General features: G+C 41.6%; 1 protein-coding gene across 1 annotated transcript in view; it reads left to right on the top strand.

The window, feature by feature from the left end:
* The window catches only part of LOC146785617 (arylacetamide deacetylase-like), a 320075-nt gene extending 312718 nt beyond the window's left edge, over nt 1–7357 (top strand). The window contains exon 5 of the mRNA XM_085634880.1: nt 6264–7357. Coding sequence (XP_085491006.1) covers nt 6264–6872 — 609 coding nt within the window. The 3' untranslated portion in view covers nt 6873–7357. The remainder of the gene's footprint in view (nt 1–6263) is intronic.
* The last annotated feature ends 10665 nt before the right edge of the window (nt 7358–18022 follow it).

Raw genomic sequence — 18022 nt, 5'->3', positions numbered from 1 at the left:
CCAGAGAACCAGGTCAGCAGAGCTGCTCTAGCTGACACTGACTGACGGACACTGACTGACTGACAATGACTGATTGACACTGACTGACACTGACTGAATGACATTGAATGACACTGATTGACTGACGCTGACTGACACTGATTGACTGACACTGACTGACAATGACTGACACTGATTTACTGACACTGACTGACTGACACTGACTGACACTGACACTGATTAACTGACACTGAGTGACATTGACTGACTGACTGACACTGTCTGAATGAAACTGACACTGACTGACTGACACTGACTCACTACTCTCTACTACTCTACTACTCTCTACTACTCTCTCTACTACTCGCTCTCTACTACTCACTCTCTCCTACTCTCTACTACTCACTCTCTACTACTCTCCACTACTCACTCTCTACTACTCACCCTCTACTACTCTCTACTGCTCACTCGCTACTACTCTCTACTACTCTCTCTCTTCTACTCACTCTCTACTACTCACTCTACTACTCTCTACTACTCAATCTCTACTACTCACTCTCTACTACTCACTCGCTACTACTCTCTAGTTTTCACTCTCTACAACTCACTCTCTACTATTCACTCTCTACTACTTACTCTCTACTACTCTCTTCTACTCACTTTACTACTCTCTACTACTCACTCTCTACTACTCTACTACTCACTCGCTACTACTCACTCTCTACTACTCTCTACTACTACTCTCTACTACTACTCTCTACTACTCACTCTCTACTACTCACTCTCTACTACTCTCTTCTACTCACTCTACTACTCTCTACTACTCTCTCTCTACTACTCCCTCTCCACTACTCACTCTACTACTCACTCTCTACTACTCGCTCTCTACTACTCTCTACTACTCACTCTCCACTACTCTCTCTCTACTACTCACTCTCTACTACTCACTCTACTGCTTCTACCACTCACTCTCTACTACTCACTCTCTACTACTCACTCTCCACTACTCGCTGTCTACTGCTCACTCTCCACTACTCACTCTCTACTACTCGTTCTCAACTACTCTCTACTACTCACTCTACTGCTCACTCTCTACTATCTACTACTCTCTATTACTCTCTCTACTTCTCACTGGTCAGTGACATCACTCATGACATCACTCGTGACATCTCAAATGACATCACTGATGACATCACTGATGACATCATCCAGTGAATATGTGTCTTTCTGAAAAATAAATATTTTTTATATATGTATATCTAAAGGTTAATGGAAGAATAAATGGGTAAAAAAGCGTCTAAATGGATGTTTTTTTTTGTAAAATTAATTGTATAACTGACTTATTAACAGTATCTTAGTGAATACAGTGATGTAATATGTGACATCATCAGCAGTGGATTGCGGTCGCGCGAGTTATATTTAGCTGAACTAACTATAACGGGGGAATTTCAATGTTTTTTTACGAGTGAAATGTCCAGCTAACTATAACATGTGTGAAACCTATGGTTTTTTCAGTGAATTTGAAAGGTTTTTAAAATGCTAATTCCTAACTATAACGTGTGTGAAACCTATGGTTTTTTAAGTGAATTTACAAGGTTTTTTAAATGCTAATTTCTAACTATAACGTGTGTGAAACCTATGTTTTTTTTTGTGAATTTGTAAGGTTTTTTAAATGCTAATTTATGTATGTATTATTATATTTTTTATATATTTATTTTACAATAAACTACCTATGTACATAGTTTTAGATTGACTGTGTCCTGTAATATGGAATGGCTCGTTTAAAATGTTTTTTTTTAAGGGTTTTTCACCGTGCGCACACCCTGCGATTTTTTGAAAAAAAATAAAAATGTTTTTTTCACCCTTCGGGGTCCTTCAGGGACTCCCTGACAAAGGCTAGGGGGTCAGGAACTCTCTACCCTGCCCCCTTTTCACGTTCTCCACCTTTGTTTTTCACTGCCACACACAAAATGGCGTCTGACACTTTCTGATTTCGACCGATTCGAATGTTGACTGACATCTAACCACCAATCAGAATTACGCTCGCGCACGGTGCGCGCATATAGATATTTATGTGCTTTTAACTGCAATTTTCTCAGGAACTACTGAACAGATTGACACCATATATGCAAAAGGCACACCCCTGACCTGAGGACTACCTCTTTGCCAAATTTCAAGTAATTCTGTTTAGCCGTTCGGGCTGTACCTTCGACTAAAGGTCCTATGGGAAAATGCATGGGGAAAACGCGTTTTGGGACCCTCCTTTTTTCTCAGCCCCCACTTGACAAATCACCCCGAGACTTTCAGGGTAGGAGCTGAGCGGAGCGCCCCATTAGTTTTGAAACTTTCGCGAGGATTCGTCAACCGGCGCCAAAGTTATTCAAAATAGAATTTTCAGATTTCCTATGGGAACTCGGTGCTAACTTTAACTATCTACTGGCGACCGCCAGTAGATAATATATATATATATATATACGTACATCATCTAAACTTCTCTGTTTACATGTAACTTTTGATATTTTGTCCCTCATTATTCTGCCCATGATTTTCTTGTAAGTTGATATCATGAGGGTTGTATTTAGTAGATGAACCCACTGAGAGTTGTGCAGTAGCATACTTGCAGTAGGACAACATCTTGCAGGTCAAATCATACATAGTTTCTTGGAACTGATCTATACTGGAGTTGCTGTTTTTAACCTCTTCCATGCTCATGACAGCTCCTGGCTGTCATGAGTCACGGTGGGCGTGTGCGCACGACGGCCGGGAGCCGTCATGACCACGCCCGCGATTGGAATGTTCAGCATGCTGCGGCGGAATTTGCGAAGAGGCTATACAATGAGGCTCGAATTAGCAAAGATCTGACATGGGGATAAAAAGGCGCTAGGAAATATCAAAATACAAAGGTAGTATACAATGGCTGAATGCGACTCTCCTTTTAATGGTGCTATGCTTTCATTCAAGATATGTTACATGTAAATTAAATAAAAGCAGATCATATTTTACATTATTATTATTATTTTTCATGAAAAAGTTTATTGTAAAGTAGACCATTTGTTAAACCTGTCAGCCTTAGGGTAATATTCCAACAAACTTTTTGCCTGCCTCCCCTATTTTTACTGATCTTGATTTTGCTGGCCTCAAGTCTCTAGACACTTTACCACTACTAACCAGTACTAAAATGTATGTGATCCCTCTTAAAACATGATAACCTTGGTTTATACTGAATTGGCATATTTATTTTATGTGTACGTCCATAGTAAAGTGGCACTACATGTGCCTAGTGACTCTAAATGATATACAACTAGTGGACCTGCAGCACATATTGCGCTACCTACTTAAGTAGTCCTTTAAACTTGTCTCAGACCTGTCATTGCAGCCTGTATATGCAATCTTTAACTGCCATTTTGACCTGGCAAGATACTCCCTCATTTTGCCAGGCCAAAACCTTCCTTTTTAATACTGATTAGTCACCCTAGGAAAGTCCTTGAACAGCCCTGAGGGTAGGGTGCAGTGTATTTAAAAAATAGGACAAGTACCTTTAAGTTTTTATATGTCCTGATATTGAAAAACTCCAACATTCATTTTTCACTACTGTACGGCATATGTCTCCCCTAGACTAAGTTTGGAGTTACCTTATTACATTTAGTAAGCTGAAATTTCCAAATGAGACCAAGTAATTAGTTCATGTTTGGCATTTTTGGGGATGTAATGAAAAATCCTAACTTCTGGCAAAGTCGCATTTAAATTTACAATTTTGAAAATGCTACTTTTAGAAGAATGGCATTTTCCTGCCTAAGCCATATAGGGTCCATAGCGTTTTTTTAGTCACAAGATGGTGAAGCTGACAGTTGGAATTTGTGTATTCCTCCTAGACAGCCAGACACAATAGGGACCTTAGGTGTGCCTGGATGGGCCATCAATGGCAGGATGGGAGGGCAGAGGTGGACCCAGACATATTTAAACTTGAATAGCCTGTATACTGCCTCCACACAAAGGACTGCATTCCCAATGTAGTTACTGTGGCGCAAGGGCAGGGAAAGCAAGGTGCCTGCCTGGGGACTTCAAAGGAAAAACTCTAAAAGCACTTCACCCACTTCAAGAGCCCAACTGGGTATAAATAATGGACTTTAAACACCAACTTTTCAGTACACTTCTGTACCTGTAGATACTTTGTCAGGAAGAAGGAGAGTTTTGATGCTAAGGGGCTGCCACTCTGCTGAAGTGCTACCCTGCTGTGATGCTGCCTTGTTGTACTGACCTGCTACCTGCTGCTGTTTTGCCTGGGTGAGAAGGACTAAAACTGAATATCTTTAACCCAGAACCCCAGAGTGAATCTTGGGATAACTGACTAGCCTTGTGAGTTGGGCCTCAGGACAAAAGGCTCCATTTGTGTGTCTACCCCAACAAGTGGTGCCACATCAGGCCTGGACCTTTAGAAGTAGGCCTAAGATGCCATGCCAGCCTCTATGGATCTAGCAAAACTGGCTCATCTCCTCTGCTGCACAATAATGAGCAGAACCGATGCAACACCACAAATACCCACATCACAGTCCATGCCTGCATCGGCACACCTCTGTGCAATGTATTCTCGGAACATGACCTTGCATCCTTCGTCGACGACAGCCTACACAACACTGCCAGACTCCACATTACAGTCTTGCTGCTCCTCGGTACCTGCACATAATTTGGACTGTACAGCAAATCCTCGACTTCAGACTTTGCATTGCAAGCCCTGGTCAACAGTGCCCCGACGACAACACAGGACTTCACATGGGAGCCTCGCTGCATCTCAGAACCTAGGCATCACTTCAGCTGCACGATACATCTGTAAAATGGATCCTCACAAAGCTCTGCAAAGCAGGATTTAGGGTATTCTTTTCAGAAGTCCGAACTGGGTACCTGTAGCCGGCCAACGCTCCATCACAGGCAGCAAAAACTCATGGCATTGTTTCACTCTGACACAACCAGATTCAAAATCTGTGTCAAACTGCAACACATTTCTGGTTGCTACATTTTTTTTTCATTTAGACAAATGAAAAATATTTTTGGGCAGAAACATTTCAATAGTTGTTTCAGGGAACATATGCCAAGGACTAGAAAAGATTGAAATGCTTGTTCTTTGCGATCTCAGTTCATGCATCCTGTGCACATTTCGTGGACGGCTGGAGCATCAAACATCAAAATGATGTAAGTAGAAGAAGGAAATGAATAACAAACTCAAGGTAGCTGTATGTACTGTTTGATGGTAATACACAAAGTGAATATATTGAGTAAGATCACTCCGTATGAGTGCTTCTGTGTTTTGTTTGCAGTTTTATATAGCGTGAACATAACCCAAAGGCATTACAGCACTATTCATGAGCATCATATTACATTAATCAAGGTCAGATTTATTTTGTTTTAGGCATATCAACAGGATATTGCGCTGATACTGATACTCCTACCTGTTTTTTCAGGTCTAAAGGCAACAGCTCAAAGTTCCTACAAACACTTCAGACCTGTCACTTGTCTTGCATCCCTCAGAGATTTTGGTTCCATAAATGAGGAATTACTAGTGGGATTTGACTTAGTTTCAAGAATTTCGATAGCACAGAAATAACAACATAAATTCACCATGCAATGAGGTCCTTGGTATGTGTTTACAAGTGTTTTTCCAGAGAACCACAAAAGTTTAATTCATGAGCTCCAAGTAAGAAGTTACAAACATACTGAAGACCTGTTGTTGGAATATATAAGGAACTTTCATATGCATTTTTGGTACATTGTTTGTTCTCCTTTGGAGTCAATTTCACATATGGAGACGGAGCAATTTTGTATCATTCACAAAATACTTTACAGTGGTAAGTAGGCTAAAAACAATATAATCTGAAAGTGTTACAACATATGTAGCTTGTCTCTGTCTGGAGTTGCATAATGGGCACAAAAACAGTGGACTTAGCATAGACCAGATTAATAACCAGAGGCTTAGATTAATCCAAGTATTCCACCCATCACTTTGTTTGCATTTTACTCCTGATATTGGATCACTTCACAGTTATTATTTTAGAATAGTAGTATAACATGGATTTTTTTAATTTGAGTGATGCAGGGTATTCTAAAAGATACTACATATGGGGGTCATGATTTTTAATCTGTGTTATAAAAAATCTGATTTTTAAACTTTTTTGTTTGTAATATAACAATCAAATTGTTTACATCATTTCCATTTGTTCTTTTTGTTGTGTTCAAGATGTGAAAACAAGCTTTAGGATTTACTGAATTTAAACATGTTGCCATTTTTACAGCTGCAAGAGGACCTTGAAGTAAAATTTAAACCTAAGATGCAAGCCCTGGTCTATCCAGTAGTTCAGTCCATTGACCTAGACACTCCCTCATACCGTGACAACAGTAACATGCCATTTCTTCGAAGATGGACTGCAGTCAAATTCTGGAGTAACTACTTTACCACTGACAGAGCTCTTCGAGAAGCTATGGAATCCAACACACATATCACTTCAGAATCTAACAATCTTTTTAAATTTGCTAATTGGAGTAACCTCTTGACAGACGATCTAAAAAAAGATCATGTTTATAGGAGCCCTCCAAATGAAAAATCTAAATTTCTTAAAAAGTATCCCAGAATTACAGATCCACGAGCAGCACCTCTGTTGGTTGATGACAAAAGATTGACTAAATTGCCACTAACCTATGTACTTACTTGCATGTATGATGTCTTAAGAGATGATGGTTTTATGTATGCTGCGAGACTCAAGCAGGTAGGTGTGCAAGTTGTGCATGTCCACTATGATAATGCATTTCATGGAATGATATCCTTAGTTACCTGGCCAATACATCTCTCTCTGGCACCAAGAATGATGAATGACTATATTAACTGGCTGAATGAGAACCTTTAGAAAATATCTAAGCAACATATTACAATATGTAGAAGCGTATAAGCAGTGCATGGACTGTTTAAAGAGTTACATCTAAATCCTCCATCAGTATTGTTTACAGAGAGAGTTTTAGACAACAACATCATGTTCAATGACAAGTAGGAAATGATGAAGTAAATGAGCTAAACATGTGCATAGTATTCAGAAGAGTAGACATCATATAATGAAAAAATTGGAAATTTGGAAAAAAACGGAATAATGATCTCAAATGAAATATAACAAAAACTTTTATTTATATGTTTTACTTTTGTTAACTTTTGAACCAGAAGCAAAATTGAAAAAATGTAATCTGTGTTTAAGGATCCTTGATTTAGGCACTTACATTTCTAACAGTGAGTGTTCCTAGTTTCCCTATTACTTGCCGTTGTTTTATATGTATTGACTATGATATTTTCAGCACAAAATTATGATGACTAATAAAAACAGTGTACGTCCAATACCAGAAATCCAAAAATATTCGTTTTTATTTTATACACTTTAAATACAAAAAGTAAAATTTTAAAACCCCTATGCAAAAATGTAGATACTTTTAAGCTGTCTGTGCTAATTTTATTTTAATGCTATTGGCTAGATTCACAAACTGCACTTTTCTAGTAACTTAAACCTTTGAGTAACTTTAATACTTTTCAGTATTCACAAGCTGTACATTTTTAGTAACTTACAGTTTTGTAGTAAGTCCCTACCTTTATTATTTTCTATGAGAGTTTTTTGTAGTACCATTGGTTGGCCGTGTGTATTGCTCGGCATGCTACAAAAGTGTAAATTACTACAAAAGTAGACGTTTCTACAAAAATGCAAGTTCTGCATATCAAAAAGTATTAAGCTTACTCAAGTAACGTTTTTAATAAGGGTAAGATTGCTTTGTGAATTAGGCTTAAAGTTCTTTAGAAATTCTCTTCATGGTAAGCATGTTCTACAGTTTCGGATCACAAAACCCTTTTTGCTTTCGAGATAGTTATGAGGATGGAGACAAAATATCAAGGGCTCCCCATTTTTCTTTAGAATTCAATCTCCCTAACATGAGGTAAGGTTGCAGAATTATTACAAAGACACCTTCTAAAATTATGTAAATCTCATAGCTTCGGTGGAGTCCCACCATCACCAAATAACTTTCAAATGCAGTTTCCTTCTACAAGCGCTCATTTTGGTCCACAAAAGAAAGTCACTCTTCAGATGGATTAGTCCAAAGGGTTTTTATCTTCCTTGAAAATAATAGCTGTCTCTTTTTCCCATGTCCATGGGGCTGATCTATTGAACCTCTCTTTTCTCTCTTTTTATCCTATTCTGTATTTTATAATTTGCTCCTAAGGGTCTATATATTCATTTTGCTGTAGTTCTAAAAATGATTCTATTAAAAATTGAATGTGTAAAATAAGAACTGCATCATTGATGCAAGTACTGTGTTCCTCACATTAATTTTATTATTTAATGCATTGTAGAACAAGCCATTGATCTGTTCGGGATGTTTAGGGTCTATGGAACAGCAGTAGCTTATCCACAATCAATATACGATAGATGTTTGTTGTTTAAAAAAGAAAAAAGATCCGCATTTTGTTAAAAGTATGAAACCACTGGTTTCTTTTGTATGTGTTTAAAATCATTTAATTGTTTTGAGAAACCCTTCATTTTTTAAACATTACAATGGAAAAGAGATGCGACGGTTACATATAATCAGTTTAAGAAATTCTTCAGTTCAAAGTCTAACCATCAATGTTTCAGGACACTCTCAGCCAGTGTAATTTAAAAACGTTCTTTATTCATTATTTTTTCATTTTAAAACAGACAAAACATCAAACATGTTTTGTTCGTACATTAGCTCCATCACAGGCTGAAATGAACAAAAAAGCAATATTTGAAAACCTTTAAATATAAAATAAAAAATATCATCTATGTTGTTAATTACATTCCTACAGTACCAAATGCAATGTATTGACAAAAATACTTTTGGCAGTAAAGAAGAATGTATCATCAGATGTAATATGCATAGAGAAAGTAAAATAATCAAGAAAAATGTTTGGCTTTCATACATACAAAATTATATAAGACAATGTATTCTAAATATTAATGCACCCAACATCAAAGGACTAAACAAGACAGTACTACAGATTGAATCATGTTGGCACAAAAATACAAAAGATTAAAGAAAGTGAACCATACTCATGTGGACATTATTTTGTTTTGGTGAGAAATCATTTCCTGAAGCACCCACAGCCTAAACGTTTTAATTACAAATATTATGAAAAGGTACCACATATCTTCATGTCATGTCATCACCCAAAATCTACCACTAAACTAAACATTTTCAATTAATAGCACCCATAATCGAACTAATGTTGACATTATATTTTATGCAGGTTACATTGTGACAAATCTGCATTTTTATTTCCCGTTTCGTCAAAAGGCAATCAGACTTGTTCTCTTAATAAGAAGTTCTCAGTACATACAAATGCTGAAATCCAACATGAACATATAAAGTAAAAATGTAAAGAGAGAGAAAATATACAACATTTTAGCTTGAATAACACTGGATGCAAGATCCATTGTACTAACTAAAATATCCTTACATCTACTCAGTCAATAATTTCATAGACACATTAAAAAACAAGAGTCTTTAATTGCAAAGCCAATTAAAAAGCAAGCTCATAATTAAATCGTCAAAATAAAGTAAATGAAGAAAAGAAGTAAAATTACACAGACCATCACCCTCATTATGGGCCTCATGTAGGTAAATAAATTTTACCGGTTCTTAAATACCGAGCCGTACCGAATCGGTAAATTAGAATCGGTAAGTTATATGTAGGTAAAAATTCGGTAACAGTTACCGATTCGGTAACATTCGGTAATCACGAATCGGAATTCACCGAATCGGTAAATACCGAGGTGGTATTTACCGAATCGGAAAATACCGAGGTGGTATTTACCGAATCGGAAAATACCGAGGTGGTATTTACCGAATCGGAAAATACCGAATCGGTATGTACGGATTCGGTAAATAAAATCACATGACTTGACGAAACAGCTAATCCTGTGCAACGACAGCCCACCCAACCAGGAAGTGCCCACACCCAGGCAGGTGTACATAATTAGCCGAAGTGGCCACACCCAGGCAGGTGTACATAATTAGCCGACCCTGGAGAGGCTTGGAGTGCAGAGGAGAGGCAGGGAGCCGTTGCATGTGCGAGCGGGTAAACGAACAGCATGTCCAGCCAGAGAACACAGAAAGACGGAGGGGAAAGGAGGAGGAAGCTGAAATTTAGCCCCAAGGAACTCCAGGTGCTGGTGGAGGAGGTGGTGAAGCAGCACCAGAAGCTGTTTGGAAGGCAATCCCTGCAAGTGCCTGAGGCGGAAAAGCGCAACATATGGCTGGCCATCCAGGCGCAGGTCAATGCTGTGGGAGTGACCCACAGGGACATTGAGGTCCTCAAAAAGCGCTGGTATGACCTGAGGATTGTAACCAAGAGGAAGATGGGCGACATCCAGAAGGAGGCCAGCCAGACCAGAGGTGGAACCAACAGGGCACCTGCCCTCACCGAACTGGAGGAGCTGGTGGCGGCCACAATCCAGCAGGAGAGCGTCGTGGGTCTTGGGGACGCCGACAGCTCTGCCAGAGCCGCAACACACCAAGGTAAGACGAAAGCACAGCAATGTAGCCCCCCCTACCCCTATCCCACATCCCCCATTGTGAAACGAGAATCACACTGCAGTCCACACGTGTCAGTGCAGACAGGCAATGCATTCCGGGAGATGTAGTCAGGGCAACACTAACCATGACGTAAATGTTACAGGGCAACAAGGCATGTCACGCACTCGAGGCACAAGGAGACAGAGGACATATTGGAATGTGAAATGTGTTATTGTGACGCTTGCAATGCAGCCCTTCGGGGACACTGAGCCAATGTTGTATTTCTGTCCACAGATGTGACATCATGCAGGACAGGGCATGCTGCAGGAGAGACGGCACACCGGCCACAAGTATCACCTCTAGCCAGCACAAGTTCAGACCAGGGAGCAGGCCCACTGGCAGCCGCACCACCAACACAGCCAGCCTCGCCGCACCCAGAGCCAGCATCACCTCACCGAGAGCCAGCATCACCACAACCAGAGCCAGCATCACCACAACCAGAGCCAGCATCGCCACTCATGTTCGAATCACCGGCCACATCTCCGCTTGCAGGTGTGAGAATGAGGAGGCGTCCAGCAGCCAGGCTACGAGCCTTAGACACCTCGTCAGACGACAGCATGGGCCCAGAAGACCGCACCGGGCCCCAGGAAGGGAGCCATGCCACTGTGCCCCACACCTCACAGGCAGCACAGACGGGAGCAAGAGGGCGCCGCAGGTCGCGTGTCCAGAGTCCACCAGCACCCACTGACGGCCATGGTGTCTTCTTGGGTCTCGAGGGCCAAATGTTGAAGCAACAGCGCCTGCAATCAAAGGCAGTCATGTCAGTCCAGAGGCACATGCGGGTGATGAGGACAACATTAGTCAACATGGACAGTAACATTAGCGGCATGGCTGCGGGCATTCGGGACATGTCCCAGTCAATCCAGCAGTTGTGCAGCAAATTAGATGCTGACATCGAAGCACGGCACCGGGAACGCCAGAGAAGGGACACTACCAGCAGGGCACTCAACCGTCTGGCAACTGCGACTTCTCTACTGTGCCGGCGCTCTGTGACGATGCAGGAGGGCCTAACACAGTGCTGCAGCGACCTGTCTCGGGGGATGGTGCAGGTGACAAGTGCACTAGGGGTGCTATTGACTAGTCAGGCGTCGACAACTGCTGCAGGGGATGCTGCGGAGAGCATCGACACCAGCAGCAGCATCACACCCCCCGTCCCAGAAGCACGCAGGAGCAGCAGGCGGCTTGGGGTTGGCTCTAGTGAGGATGCACAGGCCGTGCAATCCACCACTGCAGCGCGTATGCGCAAACATTGATGTAGCCCTGCTAAGCCACTTCCCATTGGGTGACATAACCCTGGACATACTCCTTGTATAGATGGTATATTGCCTGATTGGCCTGTTCATGTGTTCATGGCGTGGTGCCACATTAAAACTACGTCAGGACTTCTCACAACTCGCTGTGTCCCCTCACTTACTCAGAAATAGTTGCATGTGATCTCTGCCCGTCTCTCTCTCCCATCGATTGCAGTTGGCACTCTAGCTGCGTTGCCCTCTGGCTGGCCTGACTCATCCTCGTTGTCCTCAAAATATGTTAGTTCCACATCTGTACCTTTTTTCGTGGCAAGGTTGTGCAGCATTGCACAAGTGGCAATAATCTTGCAGCAGGTGATGGGTTTGTACTGGCGTGCGCCTCCGCTCTTGTGCAGGCAGCGGAACCTGCTCTTCAGTAGTCCAAACGTGCGCTCCACCACATTGCGTGTTGTTTTATGTGCCACGTTGTATCGTCTCTCACTCTGGGTTGCTGGGTGTAGGTAGGGAGTGAGGATGAATGACCGGCATGCATATGCACTGTCGCCTGGATGAGTAAAAGGGAACCATCAGTAACATGCCTCTATACACTATGATTTGCAGGTTTCAAGGGGCGTCACTGTTACTTACCTAGCAGGTATCCCTCTCCGAATTCTCCGGCACTCAGTCGTGTGTAGATCCCACTATTCTGGAAGATGTAAGAGTCGTGGGTGCTCCCAGGAAACTTTGCAACAATATCTGTGATGATGTTCCCTGCATCACAGATCACCTGCACATTGATGGAGTGGGTGGACTTCCTGTTCCTGTAGATGTGCTCTGTATCAGCTGGTGGACAGATTGGGATGTGTGTACCATCAATACAGCCGATGACATGGGGGAACTGTGCCATGTGATAAAAGTCTGTTTTTGTTTTCTGCAGTGCAGCCTGTGTGTTTGGGAAGCTTATGTAGTGGTGCATTCTCTGCATCATGGCATCCAGGAACTTCCTGAAGAAACGTGACAGGCAACTCTGGGATACCCCACCCACCGCAGCTATCACCACCTGATAACTGCCGGATGCCAACAGATGTAGGCTGCAGAGCACCTGCACATGTGGGGGTATGGCGTGCGCCCTTCTTATTGGCTGGTCCAGGAGTGGGTGAAGGTCCCTGATTAAGTCCATGATGGTTTCAGGGTGTAGCCTGTACCTCTCATGTATCTCTGCATCAGTCAGCTGGAATAGTGTGATGCGCTGTCTGTAGATTTGTTCCTCCCGTCGCCACACCCTCAGTCCTGCTGCCTGTAGACGTAGGCGCCTTGCAATGACGTACATGGCGGCCATGTTGTCCACGCTGTTGCATTTTGGGTTTGCCTATATGCATTGTTGATGGTTACCACCTGCTTTCAATCCGTGTTAATTACCGACTCTTATTTACCGATTTTCCTGGATTTCTTAATTACCGAGTGCTCCTACATGTCATTTTAAATTTTACCACTTCATATTTACCACTTCATGTTTACCGAATCGTTAATTATGTATTCGGTAAATCTGATTCGGTATTTTGGAATTCGGTAAATATGAATCGGTATTTACCGCCTCATATTTACCGAAAAGTGGTTTTTGGACTCCTACATCTCACTTGTCTGAATACCGGTCGGTAACGGCATGTTTACCGAAAATCGGCCGTTACCGACCGGTATTTGGCTACCTACATGAGGCCCTATATCTTCTAAGAAAGTTCTTACATTGCTAAATTCATAATTGATCATTTTTTATAATATCCAGAAGCAGTTCTGAGACAGCAGGTTTTTTAAAAACGTGGGCGTCTCTACCATGCAGTGAGTTCTGAAAAATCATCTCATTTGAGATATCATAAGTGTTGCTATGAAAGCTATGATTTCACATGGTATAAGTAATGTCATACAAGGATATGACCAGTGCACTGAGAAGGTATGAGTTATAGTTAATAAAGTAGGATGACTGAGGTGAGAACATTATATGTGAAACTGCACATCTTTTTGCTATAAGTAAGTAATTTCAAGGTGGTGTGTTAATTTAACATATAAGTTGTAAGTAACACTGCGTACTTAGGTGTGTCAGCTTATAGTAATGTGAAAGTAGGCTGTAAATTTTGAATTACATTTACAACTATAACTTTAGAATTTGTAATGTTGGTGTACTCTATGTATATGTATCAGGGTGATATGTCTGGGGGTAGAGAAAAAAGGGGGCCCCAAAACATGTTTTCCCCATATTATGTTCCTGGGGATTTTGAATTTTTTTGAATACGACTACAGCAGCAGTCGCTGAATGGAATTGCACCAAATTTTGTAGAAAACTAGATGTTAGGCCAGAACGCGTGCTCTTTGGGATTTATTGTAAAACCGTTCAGTAGTTTCTGAGCTATTTAGGTTTTAAAAAGAAATAGATATCTGGGAGTCCAACAGCCTCGTGAAACCCTCCTGAAATGTGATAGGCTGCCAACCAGGAAGTATTGCCAGACATCTTGGAACTCCGTTGAACTGAGTCTGACAAAATATGTTTAAAAAAAAGAAACGGCGGGAGGGTAGAAACACCCTGATCACCCTTAGGACACTTGAGGGGGTCACACTGGTACCCCAGGGCCAAATATAAAAATAAATCAAAGTTTCAGTGGGATCTGCATAACCGTCCTAATTTTTTTTAAAAAGAGGTTCCTGGGCTTTGTTCATTATCACCCCCCGGTGGGCCAGGTCCCAGGAGAATTGTTTTAATAAGGAGGAGGACACACTGTGCCCCTTTCTGAGGCTCAATATGCTCTGTGAACCACCACCTCCTCAGTGCTTTTTTCACAATAGATGTGGGGGAGGCCCCTATGGCCTCCCCCGCTGCCGTGGCAATCACCACCTCCCCAGGGCTTAAATTTTAATAAATGGGGGCTTCTTAGACCCTCAGCCCTGGGGACCTCCACCTCCCCAGGGCTTGATGTATTAAGATGGTGGCGGGCTGCATGGACTCCCCTGTAACCCTGGGGGATGCCACATCACCAGTGCTTTAATTTAAATATACAGGGTGCTGCATGGGCTGCCCCTTCTGAGACTCATTCTTCCCTGTGGACCACCACCTACACATGGCTTTTTTCACAATTATTCTGGGGGAAGCCCCTTTGGCCTTTCCCACTGCACCTCCCTTGGGCTTATATTTTTATAAATGGGGCCTCTTGGACCTCCCAGCCTCGGACCGCCACCTCTCCAGGGTTCTAATTTAAAAATATGCGGGGTGTTGCAGACCCCCTACAGCCCCAGAGATATCCACCTCCCCAGAGCTTTAATAAAAAAGATTGTGGGGAACCGGGAATCTACCCTGCAGCCCTGGGGACCACCATAACCCCTGGGCAAATATAAAGAAACTTTACCATACATGGCCCAGGGTACCGGCACACACCAGGGCCGGCTCCAGCAATGTACCAGGGAGCACTGCCCCCGACAAGCCATAGCAAACTCTTCTTTGCTTCATGCAAGCGAGAATAGAAAATGCTTTTGCTGGTTCGAAGTAGAGCGCAATTGCTTTTGGATAGAGGGAGCTGCATGTTAGCACCAGTAAGTTTCACACAGCAGAATTGCAAAGATGTCTTTGGAGGCCATGCCATATTTTTCCACCACTCTGCAAATGCAGCTAATGATGCACTACTCAGGAATCAAGGCCTCTTTACTCTTGAGGGACCTTGGGGGGACAAGAAGTCCTCTTGGTACCTCCTGTAAGTCCTATATAGCGAGATTCCAGAGAGTTGGTTGGAGGCCCACCCCCTTTCTCCACCACTCTGCAAACGTGACTACTACTTTAAAAAAACATAGAATTTCACTAAAGAAAACGAAGGTTACAGGGACATAATAATTAGCTATTTGCATTTAAAAAACCTAAGAAATTCACTGGAAAAAAACAAATGTTAGAAGGACGTTATAGTTAGGTAATGGAATATAAATAAACCATAGAAATTCTCTGAAAATTACAGAGATTACATTGACGTTATAGTTAGACTCAGATGTCACTCGTACAAAACCAGTGAAATTAAGCCATCATAGTTAGTGAGCTAACTATAACTCGTGCCCCCGCAACATACTGCGTATCACCTCACATATTATATCACTGTTGACATGGTCTGTGACAACAATGATGACATCATCCACAGACTCTCTGATGCACCCACTTGTACCGGATATAACCTTTTATACACCCACTCCAACTTACACACTACCTTTCCAAACACACCCATACCAGTACTTACACAGCCACTTACTGATTTTTAGATCAACACACGCATCAACTCACTCATCCATGCAGCCACTCATACACCCACTCACTCACCAATACAGCCATTAACATATCCACTCATACAACTGTACAGCCATTCACACACTGAGACAGTCACCCATAGAGCTACTCACACACCTACTCACTCACCCATACAGTCAATCACACAGCCACTTAGTCACTCATACTGTTACACACACAAACACACTCACCCATTTACTGTTACCGATAATAACATGTACTCTCTCACCTATACAGTCACTGACACAAGCACACACTCACCTATACAGACACTTTCACACTCACTCATGCACCCATACAGTCACTCACATACCCATCACTCACCTACACCGCTTTTAACATACCCAGTTAATCCTCATACACTACTGACACATACACTCACTCACCGACAAAGCCATATACATACTCACTTACCCATACAGTACCTCATATATGCACTCATCAACCCATATAGCCACTAACTCATCCACTCACTTATCCATGCAGGCAGTTGCACACACCTGCACCCACCCACACAGATACTCAGACACCCATAGAGGTACTCAGACAACCAATCAATGACCCATACAGAAACTCACGTACCCACTCACAGACTGACACAGACATTCACAGAATCAGTCACTCACCCACACATTCACTGAGACACCTAATCACTCACTTATACCGTTAGTCACACACCCAACGAATCATCCAAACAGGCACTCATACACTCAATGATTCATCAATACACCTTGGTGTATATATATTTAATGCAACAATAGCAATGGCAGTTCGGTCCAGATTGTTCCCATGAGAAACAGGGTCAAGACTAATTTGCATATGGCTAGGTCCAAACTGGGGTGGACAGTGAGCAAAACAATGATGGATTAAACCCAGATCTGTGACTGGGGGTGAGTGTTTGATAAGTTTCAGCGCTCTGTCCATCATCTCGTTGTGTTTGATAGATAAATTTAATACAAACGTTTTGAAAACACTCAGGTCACTGGATGATGTCATCAGTGATGTCATTTGAGATGCCATCAATATTGTCATCAGTGATGTCATTGACCATGTTATGAGTGATGTAATATGTGAGGTTATAAGCTGTGCATTGCGGGGGCGTGAGTTACTGTAAGCTCAGTAAACTATAATGGCTGAAGTTCTCTGGTTTTATCCAAGTGAAATGTCAGACTAACTATAACGTCCCCTAACCTTTGTTTTTCCGTGAATAGATATCTATACATACATATATAAATATATATATATATATATATAATATATGCATATATTTACATTTATATTATATTAATTATATACTTAAAGGGAAATCCTAGTTAGTCAGTTAAAACATACATTTAAAATAAAACAAAACCACTGAAATTCACAACTTATCATCATCCCAAGTAACTATAATATGTGCACTAAAGTGATCACAACTCATGCCCCTGCCACTCATAGTGTTGTCATCAATGAAGCCATATCAAGAGATCTTGCAGTGATGTTGTCAATCATGTTATTTAACATTTCATGAGCAATGTAAAGTGCAGTGTAATTAGTAGTTCATATGCATGCTGAGGGCATAAGTTATAGTTACTTTAGGGCATGAGTTTTAAAATACTTGAGATAACTATAACTATTGAATTTCAGTAGTTTTGTTAATTTAAAATGGTATGTTTAACAGATATTTTCAGATAAGTATATTTTGCATTTTTAGTGAATTCCTACGTTTTTTCTTTGATGTAAAGTAATTTATTATACCAATTCCCTGCGTTGGGCGCAGGGCCTGGAAACTATGCACGCCATGATGTTGACTATGTAATGAAACAATATAAAGGGTTTTACCAAAGTTGTACGAACCCAAAGATGTTGGTACGATCACTGTCAGACAGTGCTAGGGAACCCACTAGGTAAG

Source organism: Triturus cristatus, chromosome 11 (assembly GCF_964204655.1).
Source record: "Triturus cristatus chromosome 11, aTriCri1.1, whole genome shotgun sequence".
Lineage (NCBI taxonomy): Eukaryota > Metazoa > Chordata > Amphibia > Caudata > Salamandridae > Triturus > Triturus cristatus.
The sequence above is the reverse complement of the archived record's forward strand: the minus strand, read 5'-3'. Positions and strand labels throughout refer to the sequence as shown.